Raw genomic sequence first — 18,100 nt, 5'->3', positions numbered from 1 at the left:
CTACTATGTTAAATTGAATATTCCAAGCATCATACCTCCGTTTTCACTTTGGGTAACTGGGACTCCTATTATTTTTTTCTCACTGTTTTTGACTAATTTCTTTTAATTTTGCTTCAGTTAAATCTGGTGCTTTATGATAGATGAGGCACAAGGCTTGGTGCTCCTGCTACTTTAGGGGCCAGCAGGTGGCCGGGAGGCAATCAGGGACCAAATGACTAGGGAGTGGGCTGGGCTTAGGCTGTATATAAACAGAGGCCCTGAGTGGAGCCAGCAGTAAGATCCTGGAGACTGCTGAAGGAACATTATTGCAGCAGGAAGGCTGCAGCTCCTGAGTGCCAACATGGAGAATACAGCCTGAAGCAGTCTGGTCCTGCTGCTGCCAGGGAGAGGAGCTCTCTGGAGGGAAGGAGCTGCCTGAGGGACCCTAAACCAGAGTAAAGCAGTGAGTGCTGCTGGAGGTTGTTTCCAGAGTATGGACTGCTCTGATGGGGGAAGAGGTTTTCTTCTTAAAGCGGTAGCATGCTTTTCCTTTCATAATATTTGTTTGCCCAGAAGGGAAGATTTGTGCTATAGCCAAAAGGTTTACTATTCAGTTAAATTATACCAGTGGTTTGGGTTGGGATGGTGATGGGTGTTCTTTGGAAATCCAATTAGTGCCCTAGGGGCATGCAATTGCCTTAAGTCATCCTGGGGGTAGGCTCAAGGCAGAACAGGTGCTGAGCTGTGCTGAGCGGGAGCTGAGCAGTGTGTGGGGCCACAGAGTCGTGGGTCCAGAGCTGGGCAGAGAAGACCAATGCCTGAGAAAGGTGGAAGCAGGGGTCAGGGGGCCTGGTAAATAGTGGCCAGGGACCAAGCACTTGAGAGATCTGGGGCCAAGGGTCCAGCGCCCAAGAGCGTAATACTAGAGCTGGTGCCTAGAAGCCAGGTCCAATACAGTGGGCCCAGGCTAAAAGGCCCAGCTAGAGAAAAGGGGTGGAGGCCAAGAAGGTCAAAGCCCCAACAGGAGAGTGACAATACAGCGACACCTGTGAGGCATGAGGTGTGGTATACAGGAGGATGGAGCCATGCAGTCAGCCCTTAAAGCTTAGAGTTGCCTCCAGGGCACAGACAGACTGAGCGTGCCCAAGCATCTGAAGGGCAGGATTGAGGCCAGCGGTGCAGGAGGGACCTGCCGGGCAGCGGACAGAGTAAGGCTTGCTCTAGGACTTTCAAGGCAGCCTCCATCTCTATACAAAAAGTACAGTGAAGCATGGCAGGAGAGCAGGGCATGACGTATGGGGCCACCAGGGGGCATCACGGCTGCCCCTGGGACCGCAGCGTGCTACAGTAGAAAAGCCATCTTCAAATCATGCTAACTACTCTAAGTTGCTTCTTAACTCAAAAATTTCCATTTGCTTCTATTATCCACAATCTAGGTATCATCCTTAACCTTCATTGCCTCCCTCCCACATCATTTATGTCTGCAGGCCGATTAAACTCTCAGTACACAATGCTCCAGCACATGTAGAAGAATCCTACTCTAGAAAATAATTTAGAATGGAAAATATTGGTGGAGCCTTCTTCTACAGAATGTTTTGAACAGGATTATATGATGTGGTTCCCTGTGATAGCTGGGGACTAGACACAATTAACCAGAAAGCACCTTGCAGTCCTATGCTCCAGGCTCCTAAATGACTTCAAATTTGCAACATGGACTCTACCCAGTACAGAGGAATGGCACACCATTTTTCAAGCCAATCCAGCATGTAAGTGAATGAGATATGCGAGCAAGTCAACTTTTAAAAAGAAACTTAACTATGTAGCAACTAGCATGTGTTCCTTGATTCCTGTATTCCTGACGCTGTTCCTGCCAAGACCTATATTCCAAGCTCAGATGCAAAAATCTTGCTGGAGAGCAGCACTGAGCTCCTGAACTGCAATTTCTCTTAGTATTAAGAGGCCCTTGCCCAGCTTTTTTATTTATGCTGCATTTTTTGTCTCTCCTCCTCCCTCCCCGCATCCCCACCCCAAGCCCAGTTTGTACTATACCTTCTCTAGTTGGGTTGTATCAGCTTCAGGCTGGATTCCTTCAAGATTCTCCTCCATTTCGGAGGGGTCTGGAGAGGAGCTTTTGCTGTAATCAAATTTTTGGTTTTTCCCTCCTTGAAAAGAAGCACACTTTTACCAACATAAGCCATAGCAAATACAGCCCTTCATTAAGAATCAATCAAGATACTCACCTAGGGATACCCATGCACTTACTAGTCAAAACTAAAAAAACAACTGACAAAACACCACACAAAGTCTGTATTCAAAATACTCTGGCTTGCAGTCCTAAATTACAAGGCCAAGAACACTGGGGAGCGACTTCCCCAGCAAGTGCATATATATTTTTTTAAATCAGCTTGCTAAATGGGTCATACTTTTTTTCTTTACAATTAATTTGATACAAGTATATTATCATGTCATTACATAAATCAATGAGACAGTTCCAAAACTAGTGGGTTCAGCATGGGTTACCCTGAAAGGAATACAAGACATGCTAGTTATAAATACAGACTGTAGGATTAATAACTGGACAGACATGCTCTGTTAAACCAGGAAATGCAAGCACATGCCTGCAGTGGCTCAAGCCAGAAGCCCGGGGCGGGGGGGAAGGTGCTGTCTGCCAGTCACTGCCAAAGGGGAGGGAAGAGAGATGCCCTCCAAGGCTCTCACCCCTCCCTGCTGGAGTGGAGGGGGCATGGTCAGGCACCAGCCCAGGCTAGCAGACAGGGGATGGAGGAAAAGTCCTCTCTGAAGCAAGTATGTATTGAACACAGTAATTTGCAAAGCATACAACAGGGAACTACCAAAAATCTTCACCTAAGGTAAAACACAGCATACACAGCTTAGTCTCACTTAAAATGTAAACCAGAAAAACAAGAATTAGTTTTACTAATCCCGAGGGCAGAATGTCTCCTTTTGATCCCGAAAGCTTGCAGAGAAAGACAGTTTTCTTGCCATTTTCCAGTTGGTCTAATAAAAGGTATCATTTTGGAACCAAGAGTTCTAGTTTTTTGTATGTCCTTAGTCAGGCATTCAGAAAGGCTTTATATTGTAAATATAACTCTGCATTCTTTGGTGAAGCTGTTTGCAACTTCTCTTAACTCTTAATCAGCATGTGTGATGATTGTCAGGTCTTTGCCAACACTTGCCACCTTCACACTAGCTTGCCTCTCTCCCCCCTCCCGGGACACTCCCCAGAGACTAAAACCAAAGCCCCAGGGGTTGGGGGGAGAGAGGGGACAAAGAGAGCAATTAACTCAGTCCCTGCCTATTTTCACGCAAGCCATGGAGATGCAGCTGGGGCTGACAAACAGCAGCTGTGGTACCCAGGTTTGCCATTGGAAGGGGTGGGTGGGAGAGGGGATGGAGAGATAAATTTGCCTCAAGGGCCATGGTAGGCTGGCACCTGGCCACACCCTGCCCCTGCTCCAGCTAGAGAGCAGAGGGGAGGGACCAGCCCCGCCCAGCCCAAGAGCATGCTCAGGGTGTCTGGTTTATCTTAAACCAACAAAGGGTCTGGGACAGACATTGCATAAATTGGTTTGAGCCAAATCAGTTAAGTCTGATACTACATTCAACCAGGTTTATCTCAAACCAGTTTCATTCATTTTCAAACTGGTTTATGTGCACTGTTCTGTTACAGGTTTAAACCAGTTTTTGATAACTTAAACCAGTTTATGAGTAATGTCTGTCCCTATCCTTTTAATGTTTAAAATGAGAAGGCAGGGCTATCTGGGTGAGCTTGGTACGTATCCGGAAATTGCACAAGGGGAAATGTTGAAGGCATGAAAATTTGAGATCACCTTGGACATAAAGCACTGACCTTCAAGATAATGTAAAGGTGGAGGGACATTGTACTGCACTCATTCACCCCTGAAGCAGATTGAATAGCTACTAAAATGCAGTTTGAATAGACATGTTCTAATAAGGTCGAAGTAAGTTTTATAAAATAGTCCCTGAGCTCCAATGGAAATGATTCTATTTGCAACTCAAGAATAGGATTTCCCCTATGGTAGATTTTGAGATGCTCCTGAGCACACTGTTGAAAAGCACAGCTTAGTCCCAACTTCTCGTTTCCTGTAGGTGCCAAATCCAAAACTGAAGCAGTAGAGCTATTCTGGGGATATCCACAGCCACTGCTTCTAAAATCATGCTTAATACATGCAGGAAGGGGAGCCCTCAGAGTGACTTAACCACCTCATTTCTAGGTTTGGTGTATGTAGAGATGGCGTGGATGAGAGGCTGTGACTGGAGGGACATGAAAACAGCCATTGATTGCAGGAGGTTGCATGACTAGCAAATTGGTGAAGGGAGGTCTTACTAGCAGGTGAAACTTAAGAGTCAATACTCCAGGTGGATTAGGTGCCTTGAGATGTATATCTACCGTCTGGGAGCTTCTTTGAGGAGACCAGTGGTGCTCAAACCCTCTCCACAGAGTGCTACCTTGATAGGGTGGAGAGGCTTGCATGTACTGATGACCCTAAGAGCAACATCATTGGGAATCTTGTACCTCTGGTAGGATCACCCATGGTATAGTCAAAGGTGAGGTATCACATGAAGAGCAGTCCAACACAATAGAACAAAAACCTTAATGGTGGAGCAGATGGATGAAGAAGGCATACTTCTCAACAGCTGCAAAGGCAGATGAAGGTTGCAGTGGAAGAGTAACCCCAGTCATCTTGGATCTCCTTGCCACACAGGTTTCTCCTCCACCAAGATACATGCAGTTGCCAATGCGCAACAGCCTCCTCATGTAAAATATTATTGGTGCTACATACAAGCTAAATAGAAGAACTAGGAAGTGGTAGTCTTGTTCCATGCAGAACCCAAGGTACCTAGCATAGGTACCTTGTTCACCAAATCCCAGAATACTAGAACTAGGTGACAGATTTAAAATAATGAGAGAAAGTACTTTAAACAACATGAAGTTAACCTATTGAATTCATTGCCACAGGTCGTAGAGGCAGATAGCATAGCCAGGTTCAATAAGAGACTAGATAAATTCATGGATGATTGATCTATTAATGGCTACTGAACAGAAAGGCTGGAGAAGTTTCCTGTAGCATTTCTAAACCAATAATGGTGGATGCCAGAGAGGATATTTAATAGGGGATAGATCACTCTACAAATACCCAAGTCAATTTTTTCTGCTCTATAGCATCTATTTCTGTTACAGTCAGAGACAGAATACTAGGATAAACGGACCACTGGTCAGACCCAGTGTGGCACCTCTTATGTTCTTATGGGTGGGTTTGATTGCCAGATGGAAGGATGCATTCTTTACATATTAAACCTGAATACCAGCCCTTTAAGTTCAAGGAGGGATAACATCACAAACACCAATATTTCTATAAATGAGTTGAGATTTCTGAGGTCAAGGGTGAGAAGAGGAGGACATGGGATATCAAGAGGAGCAAAAAACCGCAGTGTTCCTACTGAACCTTTTCTACATCTCCCTCCTGTAGGAGACCACACTTCCTCTAACATGCCTGTTGTGTGCTAAGTCCTTGTAGAGGGAAGGAGGAAAGTAACCTGATTTAGTGAAGAACTGGATGGAGTTTCTACTGCAGACAAACTTCTAGTACCCAGTGATGGGGAACTGGAAGAAGAGAAGATATGAGGGCTAAAGGAGGGAAGATTAGAAATGTGATGGAATCTTGTGTACAGTTCTTGACCATCTTGTTGAGACTGCTTGGAGGAGCTGATGAGAACCAGAGAGCCCCAACCCTTTGCTGCTAGAATTTCTTATTGGATGCAGATATAGACAGTAAGCAGAAAGATCCTAATTATACATCATTTTTTAGAGAGAGAGAGAGAGAGAGAGAGAGAGAGAGAGATTGCCTTTGGAAGAGCAAGGTCAAATAGGAGGGAGGGCCTCCTTCTGCACAAACTGAGGAAAAAGTAGGTCCTCTGGAATATACTAGCAACAATCTTTCCCTGTTCTGTCACTGAATAGGTCCAGACCATTGAAAGGAAGGTCTTCAAAGTTTTTTTTGTGACTCAGGATTGAAACTCAACGATAATAATGGTCATGATCTTCTCAAGGCTTTATGCACAGCCACTGCTCTCATGGTAGGGGTTGAAACACAACAAACTGCACTTAGGGAGCATTTTGCCAAGGACTACCAAAGGTGCATGTCAAGTTTAAATTGTGCAAATCTAGAATATTCTAAACTAAAAATCTATAGTTCAGTAGCCAGGGGACCCAAGACATGAGTTTGCTTTCTGAGGTGGCTGTGAAGGAACTGAGGCAATGCAATTGAGGGGGGTGCACTCCCTTGGCTTTGAATAGGGTGAGCTCTTGTGCATCCTCTCCTCTTTTAGGCAATTCTGTAGCTCAAAGCTAGGTGTGCTATACCCCACAAGTTCAAATGCACAGATGTCCTCAGTGAAGAATATCGAATGCCACACAACATTTTGGAAGCCCATAAAATTCAAGGCCATAAGGATGAACCTGACCTCTAACAATTAGGCATTATGAACCTTCTTTACTTGGGAGCATGTCATCCCCTGTTCACATGTGGGAGGGCTTTCTACTTCTTCCTCTGAAGCATGGATTGACCATCGTTAGATACTGGACTAGGAGAACCTTTGACCATCACTTGTTTTGAGCATGTACTAATACTACAGCTATAGCTGTGCTATTTCTGAATTTTAGGTTTACTTAAATTACTGTTTACTTAAATATTTTAGAAAACGTTTCCTCTAACCTTTTTTCTTCTTTTTTGCTGGACCAATGGCACTGATAGAGGGTGCTGCTTCTAAGGTTTCAGAATCAAAGACAGCTGGTGGAGGAACATAGCCAGGAGTTGCTGAAAGAATGGAGAAATTCAGTCAGTTCAGTTCCTTAGGGTATAGAAATGCTCCAAATCCCAGACTCCTTCAAATTCAGTAAGCTTCAGCACTATACAGATGTGTGTCCCCCTCCCCTCTCCCTGACTGTTCAGCCATGCAGTGGCAGTGCTAGAGAACAGCATGCCTCTTGGTCTCCAGAGGTTCCCAAGGATAGCCAGGTACACAGGAGAGCTCTCACTGGCTGTCTGCCCCACTTTCCCCGACCATGGCGGGGAGGCTGCAGGAGAGAAAAACAGAGAACTGTGGGATACTGGAGGACTGCTGGAGGACTGCTGGAGGGTGCAGATGCTTCAGAAAGCTCTTCAAAGTTGTTCCTCATTTTTTAGGGTTATTTCTGAAGCCCGTCTTCAGTAATGAAAAAGTGCTACACTCTTACTGTCTACACCCCTACTGTTTGGTATGCTTCAAAGACGCTTGTAATACTTCAAACAACATGTCTTCCCATGACCTCAGGCAAACAACTAAATACCAACATGATAGACTTCAATGAGAGGTGCTCCACGGCTTCACTTGGTGACATGCAACTCTATTCCTTTAATTACATTAAATTAGCTTTCACTTCCCATAGTTCCAAGCTGTTTCAGGTTAGAGCAGTCCTGAGATTTCATTATACTACAGGCATTAATTTGCCTAGTAGAGCATCTTTCACCCCCAGCCAAACTCTGATAACATCTCCTGGGAACAAGGTATTGGAATTCACACAAAGGCACAATTCAAAAGATAAATATCCAGGCACGTAGTCATGTAGAATGGCTCCTTCAAAGGAATTAAATGGATTCTGGATCTATCCCAAAGAGTTGGGCCTACATTCAGCACCAGCTCACCTGCTAAGCAGTTTCCCAGGACACTCTGTAACTCTGTGATGTTCTGTAATCGAGTTAAAACTTTCCCCTTCATCTCAGGGTCCTGCTGCTGACAGAAGGAGTTCACAACCTACAGAAACAAATCAGACTTAAAGTAACTAAAAGGGAGCAGCTACCCAGTAATTTTTCATTTCTCCTGTCTGAGCAACATTTAACAGTCCTGAATAACAGGGTGACAGCATTCACCAGCGTAGTTTGCATGGCTGAATCCAGACCATGCCAAAAATCAGAATCTCATCAGAAAGAAAATAGAATACAGTGATCATAATTAGGCACCACTGGAATTTGCACTGGAAGTGCACTACTTTGTGGCTCCTTTAATCTTGCAGTTTCCCCTGTGTATCCCCTTACTGCTGACTGGCAGAGGAGCCCTGCCTCTCACCCCTGATCGGCAGGGAAGAGAAAACCAGAGTTTTAAATATGCCACAGTTTTTACCTCTCATCTGGTCAGCAGCAGTGGCAGGATCCTCAGGACCCCTCCACCAATAAGCAGCATCAGGCAAAAACTGCAGGATATTTAAACCACTGTTTTCACACCCTGCTGATCAGGGGCAAGTGGCAGGACCCCTCTGCCAATTGGGGGGCGGGGCCACAGGGGAAAGTGCAAGATTAAAGTAGCAACTGCGCAGTGCACTGTCAGTGCAAATTCCAATGGTCCCTAATCATCATCAATGAAGCAGCAAAGGGCAGACAGCTTTTAAGACATGTTTCTAAGTGGACTTGTTAATTCTTCTTTGATTAACAAGTAGTAGCATTTCTCTCTCTCAGATACAAAGCAGTTGCCTATACTGAACAATTAGGACAATGAACAAGTGGGAAGCCACCCACCCAGGGGTGACATGACTTGTAAACCAAATTTCATATGAAGTCAACCCTGATGGGAAGAGTGGTTATGCTATGGAGCTATGCTGCTGCACTCTACAGGACAATTGATCTATAGGGGAGTCTTGCTTTGCATTTTTCCTAATGAACACTTCTTGGCTTCTCTGTTTTGGATCCCACAGTTGAGAATGCTGTGGAAACACAGCCAGGGTAGTCTAGTTATTCCTAGTAGGCTAAATCCTTAGCAGGACGAGATTGTGAGGGTCTGTCCCCACCAACTCCCTTTGCAATAAGCAGGAGTAGTGTAGGCCACAGAGTTCTATACTCTCTAACTCTCATCTGCAGCATGTGAGGAAGAGCAGGTCTGCCTTGGTCTACACTCCTCAACTCGTTTCTGCAGCACAGTCTTCCTGCTTCTGAAAATGTTGCTGCAAGGTTTGGGTACAGGCCATGGACTGGGGACAGGCCTTGCTGCTGCAAGGTTTGGGGAGAGGCCATGGATTCACTCCAGCCATTGGAGTCCTATCTTAGCTCTGTTTCCAACCCAGAGAAGAGCCAACACTTTAGGCTGACCCAGAAGGGAGGGAAGGAGCATTATGAGATGGGATTAGGAAGTGAAATTTTACCAGGACATCCCCAGCAGCGCCACTACCTGGCTGCTCAGAATCTCCCTTTGACCAAAAATAGGAGCATTGCATATACATGCTGATGGCAAGTGTATATGAAAAGCCTGTTAGAAGATGGATGCAATTCAAAATTCTCTAACACGGAAAAGTCTAAAATGAGTGATGGGTGGGGGTGGAGAGCAGCCTTCCTCTGTAGCTTTGTTCCCTACATGAAGCAAGGACTAGTCGGTTTGTTTGTAGCATGTGTATAATTGGCATTCATCTTTCCCATGAAAGTATCACCATACTTTGCATACACTACAATTATCCAAGGTGTGAACAGCCACTGATTCAGTGGAACAGAGAACAAATTACATAGCTTCTTGCTGTCTCAGCATCTCTTACCTCAACAGCTAAGAACCTCACATCATTAGCATGAATTAAGTGCTGTGAGACTTTTGGAAGAAGGTTTCATAGAAGCAAAATGATAATGACAGTAAGAGAATGTTATTTTAAGTATCATTAATAATAGGAACAAAGCTTCAGATTGTGGAATTATGGAGACAGACCCCCAACCTCTAATGTCACATGGTATTCGTGTCCTTCCTCTAACGGCCAGGTAGCGTTACAGTAGGAGAGAGCTGTAAGGAATTTCAGGACAGAGCTCCATGGAAGTTCAACTCACCTCACGGAACCAATTAAGTGCATGGAATAAAAGTGAGCACAGGAACTCTCGCTCCCGCCTAGATAAGGAATCCAGCTTCCCTTCAGTCTGTAAGTCGGTAAGATATAAGGGGCATCCTGTAACAGAGTTAAAACGGATAGCTTGAATTCTGCTTGCCAGGGGATCAGGCATCCTACCCCCAAGCCCTGGCCATCTTGCTCACTTATATGTAGAAAGTGTTTTACTACCGTTGCAGAGTCACTGCATCCACACCAATCACTACACTGATTAGCACCAGATTTGACCTCCCAGCCCCGCCCAGCAAGCATGCCTGCCACAGGAGAAAAAGCAGTGCATTATGCCCAGGTAGGCAATAGAGCCCAGGGGCCCATTCCCATGCCTAACAAAATGAGGTATAGATCAGTACACTAGATGGACAGTACCAGATTTCTGCTATACCTAACAACGCATCGATCTCTTCCAGGCTCCCATTGTTTTTTTCTGCCACATAAAACCTCAGCAATCGGAAAGAGGGTGACAGACATACTGGAGATACGGCCCTGGGAAAAGAAGAGGAAGGCTGAGTCCTGCATTTGACAGCTAACCATGGAAGCCTCAAGAAAGAAAAGATTTCCTGGCCTTCTTGTTCCTTATCTTCTGAAACCTCCTTGGCTGCTCTTTTTTTATTATGCCCCCAACCAATCTATTAGCAACACACGTCAGAAGACCACTGTGGTTATATCTTTTCCCTTGGCTCTGCTTACAGTGGAGAAAGGTCCTGATCTCTAGGGTAGAAAATCAGCTGTACTGAACAGACCAGATGAGACCAGGATCCATCTAACCACTTTTTTTTGTGTCCTGACATGGTTAGTGTCAAGCTAGGCTGAAGAACTTAGTAGTAGAGCACAATGTAGCACAGGAGAACAAATTCCTTCCAACTCTCTCAGTAGCTGCTTTTTATAAGGAGCTAAAATCAGGGCTCATGTCTCAACCATCCTAAATAAGCAATGAGGACAACCAGTCCCCAGAGGCTGCAGGAAAACAGGCCTCACCTGCTCCACACTTTAAAAACTGGCTCCAGACAATAGCATGCTGTCTAGTCAAAGACTTTGGTGCTTGCTCAGAGTTCCTCAGCTGGCTCACCCTGAGTCCCACTTTGACTCCTGGCTCATCTGGAACTCTGGTCTTGACTCATGGTTCACTGTGACCCTGAATCCTGGCTCCCCAATAACTTAATTCCTGGACTTGCACAATTAACCAGGTGACCTTCCCTGACTGCCCATGTCCCAGTCCCTAACACTTTTGCCCAAAAGAACGAAGGCTCACATCTCACCTAAAATATGTCACACAAAATAATCCTGACTTATTTCGTTATCCATATAAAAATGTCACACAACTTATCAATTGTCAAAACATTTCTAATAGTGATGCAACCACTCACTTTTTGCTCTGATTCTCAGTTGCCATTTCCTCAGTAACGTTGCCAAACTCACTCTGTGCTAGCAGTGGTAAGAGATTGATAGCAATTGCTCCCTGGGTCTCATCTTCATCCAGATTATACAGGGACTTCACTGGGAGTGGGTAAAGACTACAAAGAAACCAGCTCTAATTTAAGACCATCACCTTGTTAGTAAACTCATTTCTTGATACAAATACCAGTAGTATTAACATTTAGCGTACCCATCTATTTCTGGAGTGAGATCCACCACAAAGTCATTGGGAAAGTCTTCCACCATGCTCTTTCCAACCCGATCCTGGAAAGAAGAAAACAACAACTCAGTATGGGGCTCATTACAGTTTCCTGAACTGGATTGCTGAAGTGGAGCCTGCCTTGGCAACACTCTCCCTACTCAAAGGGGTGGGCAGTTCTCCATCATTATCAGCTGTTTCCTCAACCATGATCAATTCTAAGGATGACTAAAACAAAAGGGATATTACATAGGGATGTGAATGGTTAAACAATTAATTGTTTACCCGTAAGTGCAGTGATAGCCAGTAAGCTTACCGGTTATCCTTTAGCTCAGGGTAAGCGAAGAGGCAGCAAGGCAAGCAGGAGGGAGAGAGGGAGAAGACAAGAGGGGGACTAGTACCTATAGTTTAAGAGGAAAACAATCTAATCCAGGGATCCTGGTTTTCTCTGATAAAAATTATTTGTAAATTCTCCAATTAAAAACCACAAATCTGTGTTTTTCCATGATTAAAGTGAAATGCCACTTATATATACAGATATTAGTTGAACACAATGTTTTATTGATATATTTATACGTTCCCACACTTGAGGAGGGATGTGGCCAATATGGAGAGGGTCCAAAGGAGGGCCACCCGCATGATCAGGGGGCAGCAGGGCAGGCCCTACGAGGAGAGGCTGAGGGACCTGAACCTGTTCAGCCTCCAAAAGAGAAGGCTGAGAGGGGATCTAGTGGCAGTCTACAAACTAGTCAAGGGGGACCATCAGGCATTGGGAGAGTCCCTGTTCCCCCAAGCACTCCCGGGAGTTACAAGAAACAACGGACACAAGCTAGCGGAGGGTAGTTTCAGGCTAGACATTAGGAGGCACTATTTCACTGTCAGGGCGGCTAGGACCCGGAACCAACTTCCAAAAGAAGTGGTGCTGGCTCCTACCCTGGGGGTCTTTAAAAAAAGGCTGGACGAACATCTGGCCGGGGTCATTTGACCCCAGTACTCTTTCCTGCCATGGCAGGGGGTCAGACTAGATGATCTCCTCAGGTCCCTTCTGACCCTACCAACTATGAAACTATGAAACTATGGAAGCCTAACAGTTAGAGGTGCACCAATACATGAGTCCGATAATGGATAGGCACCAATATAAAAAATATTGATTGCATTGGAAATCAGCCTGATGTGGCCGATAAATGCCCCGTGCATGCATGCAGCGAGGAGCACTGTGTGCAGCTGTTAAGTCTGTTGTGGTGGAAGGGGAAGAGAGAGGGAAGGAGTATGGGCAGGGGCAGATCAAGGCCCCCATGGGGAGGGAGGGAGTGGGGCTAGGGCAGGGTGCAGGACGGAGCCGTGGCTCGTCCAGGGGATGCTGGGAGCAGAGGACAGCTCCTGCTGCTGTGTGCACACCGGGAGGGCACGGGGTGGGGCGGGGAAGGGTGCCCTCAGATATGTGCGGGGATGGGTGGGGGGGGCTGCCACTGAGGGCTGGGGCTGCACTCAGGGCAGGCAGTGGTAGCGCTGAGATGAGGGTAATGTGGAGGCTATAGCAAATTCTGGAGTGGCTGCTGGCCCCCTCCGTAACCCCCATCCCAATGCCACCATCACCCACCCTGAGCGCAGTCCAGCTCAGCCACTGCCAAGAAGAGTCCAGTGCAGCCCCTGCACCAGCCCGCAGCAGCAGCCCACCCCACCCCACAGATCCTGGGGCACATGCCCTCCCCCATGACCCTCCCAGATGCTCACAGCAACGGAAACCACGCCTCCCCCCTCCTTACGGGACCCAACCCCCTCCCCACATCCCCGGAACAAGCCAAGGCTCCATCCCATGCCCCGCCCTGCCCTGGCTGGGCAGCCCCTGCCCCAGCCCCTGCCCCAATCCCTTGCTGCAGGATCTTCAATCTGCTCCCCCCACCATGCCCCTTCCTTCCCCCCTCCGCTTCCACCACAACAGACTTACCAGCTGGACGCAGCTCTTCAAGCTGCTGGGCTGCGTCTTGGAAATCAGATCGGTACTGGCTGATATGCCTCCTTAAAAATCGGCTATTGGTATCAACCCCAAAAATCTCTATCGGTGCGCCCCTACTAACAGTGCCTCAATCATTATAATAAAATCAATTCTAAATACCTGTATATTTTGGCATTTGATTTTGTTTCATTTATCATGGAAAATCAGAGCTCCCCCTGTCCCCTTAGCTCACCAGAACACAAGTCTCCTCTTCCCGCTACTTTGTGGTGCTGAGCAGCCCTGATATGCCAGTGTTCTGCCCCTGCCCATGCTGTTGCCCTTCATTCCCAAGCCACAGACCCCCTCCAGCCCTGTCGATGCCACTCCTTCCTGGCGCACAGTTTCCTTAGCCCTGCCACTCACTCCCAACCCAGAGCCCCTTGCAGGAGCTACTCTCCACTACCCTGTCTGGCATGCACATGCATGTGGCGCCCTCTGCCCCCTGCATCCCGCTCCACACAGCCCCAAGCAGTCCCTTGCAGGATGAAACTCTGGCTTGCCGGATTTTTCTCCTTCAAAGGAGAAAATCTGCATTTTCCCCCTCTAAAGGAAAAAAGCTGTATTTTTCTGCAGCAAACAGAAAACCCAGATCCCTGCTAATGACATCAATTCAGCAAGTAGCTGCTGGCTTACAGGTGCTCCCTCCCACCCAGCGCAGGGCTTCACATGGGCTATGTTGTCTGACTGAGCTTGCCTCTTCCCCTCCTCCCTCCAGTCAAAGGGCCCTGGGAGCCAGAAGCAGCTTTGTTGGAGCTGCTGTGTGGAGCTGCTGTGTTATCAGTTAATCATTTAACCAATACAATTATAGGAAGTTAAACAAATATTTTTAAACAATATTTACTTCCCTAATGGCATCACAACTTTCAAACTGCCAACATGAAAAACAATGGAGACAAGAACTGTTCCAGGCAATAGCTGCAAATTTGAATCAGTACTGCAAGCATTACCACCATGGTTTAAACAACTGGCTGCCTTCTTTTTTAGTGTTCATATTTTGTACCCCTTTTGCCTTTTCTGAGTTTTGACTTTCAGCTACTGAAATCAATCCCTGCATGGCAGAAAGAGGGTAACAAGGAACGTGCTGCTTACATGAGAGTGTAACAAGGAACGTGCTGCTTACATGAAAGTTGTCAGAGTGTCAGATGCCTTTGTGACCATGTTGTGGGAGTCTGTTTCTGATAGGTTTCCACATCTCAGTGTATGGACAAGTGTCCACACCACAGAGACAGAGGATGTCAGCTGCAACTACCAGTGGATGCTGCATGCTAGCATTTAACAACTAACATGAATTGTTTCTGTCAAGATTAGCATTATTTAGCATTACTAAGCTTTTTGTAGAATGCTAATAATAAATTATGTTTATATTAGCTACAATTCATATTGTGTTTAAATGTATATTCATAATATATTTCAATTTAGATTTAAATTTAATACCTTAGATTTATAACAATGCAGAAATGTATTTGATATTTAATTAAGCCGTGGTTTTTGCCCCTCAGTGAATCAGCAGTGAGGTGTGGAACCACCAAGGACTTTTGGCCAGTGGCAAGAGGAAGCTCTCCATGAAGAGACTGTGAAATCAGTTCTGGACGCCATGAGTGGCCCGTGAAAATCCCTTTCTCTCGCAGCAATCCAAAGTGAACATCTTTTCAATGTTATCTTAATATGCATTCTGCATGCAACCAAGCCCTCCAGTGCTGCAGGGGAGCCACAGGACTTGGACTAGGTGGCATGCATACACTGGACAGTCACTGATCTAAGACCTAGTGCATAGCATGAACACAGTTCCTTCTCATCCAAATTGGGTCACAATAATCGTTTAAGAGTAAAAGTGGCCTGCAGCCAGTGGTTCAGAGGCCCAGACCTCTGATACTTACTTTTACTCCAAGGTAAGACTTTTTTCCTGTCTTGGTCCTTTCAAAAATATGGTGTGTTACATTCAGGGGCACGTTATATGAGAGAAAATACAGTATCACTGACAAAATCCTTGCCTTACCTCATGAAGATGAGGGACATTCATGTTTTACCCAAGATATTACTTCAAGTTATCTGACTCAAGAACATGCCTTTCTTATAGCTCTGGGGGCTTAAGATCAAGACAGAACACTTCTGTGATCTTCAGCCAACAGTACTACATATCACAGACAGTCACCCCTGGCTAACTATTTGGGATTGCTATGACCCTGGGACTTCAGTCCATGAATCACAACATAGCAATGTTCTACCCCTTCCTCAACATGAGTCCTGACTTCTCTTTTCCCAAAGCAACAAGATTCTTTACCCTAGCAAAACAGACCCCCAGAACCTACCAACCCCCAGTATAACCTGCTATTTTCACTGAGAAGTTCACCCCACAGTGAATTTTACCACATGATCAGATTGGCACAGACTATGAGGTGTTCTGCCTTCCTCTTGTCTTGGGGGGTATGGTCCTCTTCCTTGGATCTCTTAAGCATATTTTAACAAACCAGTTCTGTCCTTGCAGTTGCAGGGCATTGACAGTGCCCTCATCTCCCTGCTTCACCTGTGGCAGCTTAGAGTTTCTTGCTATTTTGGGGCATTGTATCCAGTAGTTGTATAGCAGGGTTGTTTGTGTAGTTTTAAGACTAGAATAGACAAGTACTTGAATAGGATAGTTTAGATAAGGAAGATTCTGCCTTGAAGGGAGTTGGACTAGATGACATCCCGAGGTCCCTTCCAGCCCTACTTTTCTATGATTCCAGGAGTACAGCAGAAGGCCATGCAGGGCTAGGAAGGACTCATAGCAGAAAGGAAGATAGGGTCAATGCAGACTCTCTACAGGAAGGAGGCAGTCCCAATTTGGTTCCCCCCGCCCCGGCTATACGTATCTCTCCCTCTTGTCAGTGCCGCATAGTAACATCTCCAACCTCATGGAAATAAGGCAGCTGTGAATGTTTGAAGGGGTGCCAATTGCAGAAAACAAGGTTAAAGGCACTTTTGGGTTCCAATGTATTCCTGATGCCTCCCTCCTACATTGGGTGTATTATGATCAGATTAACGATTTAAAAAAAAGGTTTTTCTCTTATTTCTTGCCATGTAAAAGAAGTCCCTGTACACACAAACAAAGACAGGAAATTGGTAGCCCATATCAGAGAACTGGCAATTGGCCATATTACAGGGGCCAAAAACAGGTAAAGCACTGAGCTGAAAGTCTGGACTTTCAAGCTCAACTCTGCTCATTACAGGAATCCTAGGTTTTTCCTGTAATAGGAAAAGGGAAGGCATTTTCAGACATAAATGAAATTCTCAGGTTGACCCTGCTAATGTCTAGGAAACTACATCTTTCTGAAGGCTAATATAACCAACAAGATACAAAAAACTCTGTAACATACCAGGATTTGAGAGTCCAAATTTCCTTTTTGTTTCTCAATCAAGTTTGCAAGTTCATCGTAATAGAGCGCCAAAGCTTTCGGAGTCTGTTCACAGCAGAAGCTCACAAGATCAAGCAGGATGATGAGCTGCAAAAAAGGGTCTAGTCAAAGGACAATAAATAGTCCTACCCACCACCTTGATCAGAGACAGGCATGATCTACAATTCCCCTGCCCACAAAGACACACCAATTCATTAAGCCCATTCTCAGCCTCTGACTTTCTCCACTTATTTTTATATTTATTTGTAGTACAATGAGGAGGCTTCCCAATCACTGGGCAGGAGCCCATTATTTTAGACACTGCAGATACAAAAAAAAGACAGCTAAATTCCTCAGATTAAAAAGCCTAGCATCTAGATACAGACCTATTTCCCTCAAGTCCTTTTTCCACAGCTAGCCTCAGATACTGTTGCCTATGAACTCGCTCTCCTGGGCCTGACAGTGACACAGGCCAACCCCATGCCCCCAGTTAGACCTGGAACCTCCACAGACACTCTCCTTTGCATCACATCTCCCATTTTACGACAAACAACTAGCTGCTGCCCACACTCCAATCTCCCTCAAGCATACACCCTGGGCTGGCACTCACCTGCCTATGGTGCTCTTCACTCATCTGTGTTCTTTCCAACAAACTCCCATCTCCTTCATTTCTGAAACCAATTGAAAACTCTGTTTTCATTGCTCACTATTTAAAGTAAGAGGCTAAAATGCATTTACAATTATACACAAAACTCCCTGTTCTAGGGTAGAGGAATTACTCATGGAAAGGACGGGCCTATCAAGAAGCACAATGGAACAGCTTATCAAGGGAAATGGTAGATTTGCCATTGCTTGGAGTCATTAAAGCCAGACAGGATGTCTTTCTAATAGATATGTTTTCAGATCTCAGAAGTCCTCCAGCCTCTGCTGTGGGAAAGCTGGGTATCGAGTCCCTCCCCTGTCATCTCTATTCTTGCTGGACTCTGAAGAGAACAGGATTAGTTGGGCTCCACTTAGTAGTCTCATAACACCTGTAAATTCTGTGTTATGATAATGACTATAATCCAATCCCATGCTTCTGGGCTTCAACTGATCACCTGTAGGGGTGAGGAAAAAATTCTTATACCATTTTTTCTATCCTACATACTTATACAAAAATATGCTAAGCCCAGTAGTACTACCCCTAGGACCATGTATGTCTGTAGACT

The 18,100-nt window shown here is 45.6% G+C and overlaps 1 protein-coding gene across 2 annotated transcripts in view; it reads right to left on the bottom strand.

Moving 5' to 3' along the window:
- The window catches only part of FANCD2 (FA complementation group D2), a 194,560-nt gene that overhangs the window by 84,171 nt on the left and 92,289 nt on the right, over nt 1–18,100 (bottom strand). For both annotated transcript variants that reach the window (XM_014522094.2, XM_014522095.2), the window contains 9 exons: nt 17,503–17,563; nt 16,875–17,000; nt 11,517–11,590; nt 11,278–11,424; nt 10,296–10,396; nt 9,858–9,973; nt 7,707–7,815; nt 6,738–6,839; nt 2,029–2,141 (listed from right to left, as the gene is read on the bottom strand). In XM_014522094.2, coding sequence (XP_014377580.1) covers nt 2,029–2,141; nt 6,738–6,839; nt 7,707–7,815; nt 9,858–9,973; nt 10,296–10,396; nt 11,278–11,424; nt 11,517–11,590; nt 16,875–17,000; nt 17,503–17,563 — 949 coding nt within the window. The remainder of the gene's footprint in view (nt 1–2,028; nt 2,142–6,737; nt 6,840–7,706; nt 7,816–9,857; nt 9,974–10,295; nt 10,397–11,277; nt 11,425–11,516; nt 11,591–16,874; nt 17,001–17,502; nt 17,564–18,100) is intronic.

This window comes from Alligator sinensis, unplaced genomic scaffold (assembly GCF_000455745.1).
Source record: "Alligator sinensis unplaced genomic scaffold, ASM45574v1 scaffold487_1, whole genome shotgun sequence".
Classification (NCBI taxonomy): Eukaryota; Metazoa; Chordata; order Crocodylia; family Alligatoridae; genus Alligator; species Alligator sinensis.
Note: the sequence above shows the minus strand (reverse complement) of the source record. Positions and strands in the feature narration are given on the sequence as shown.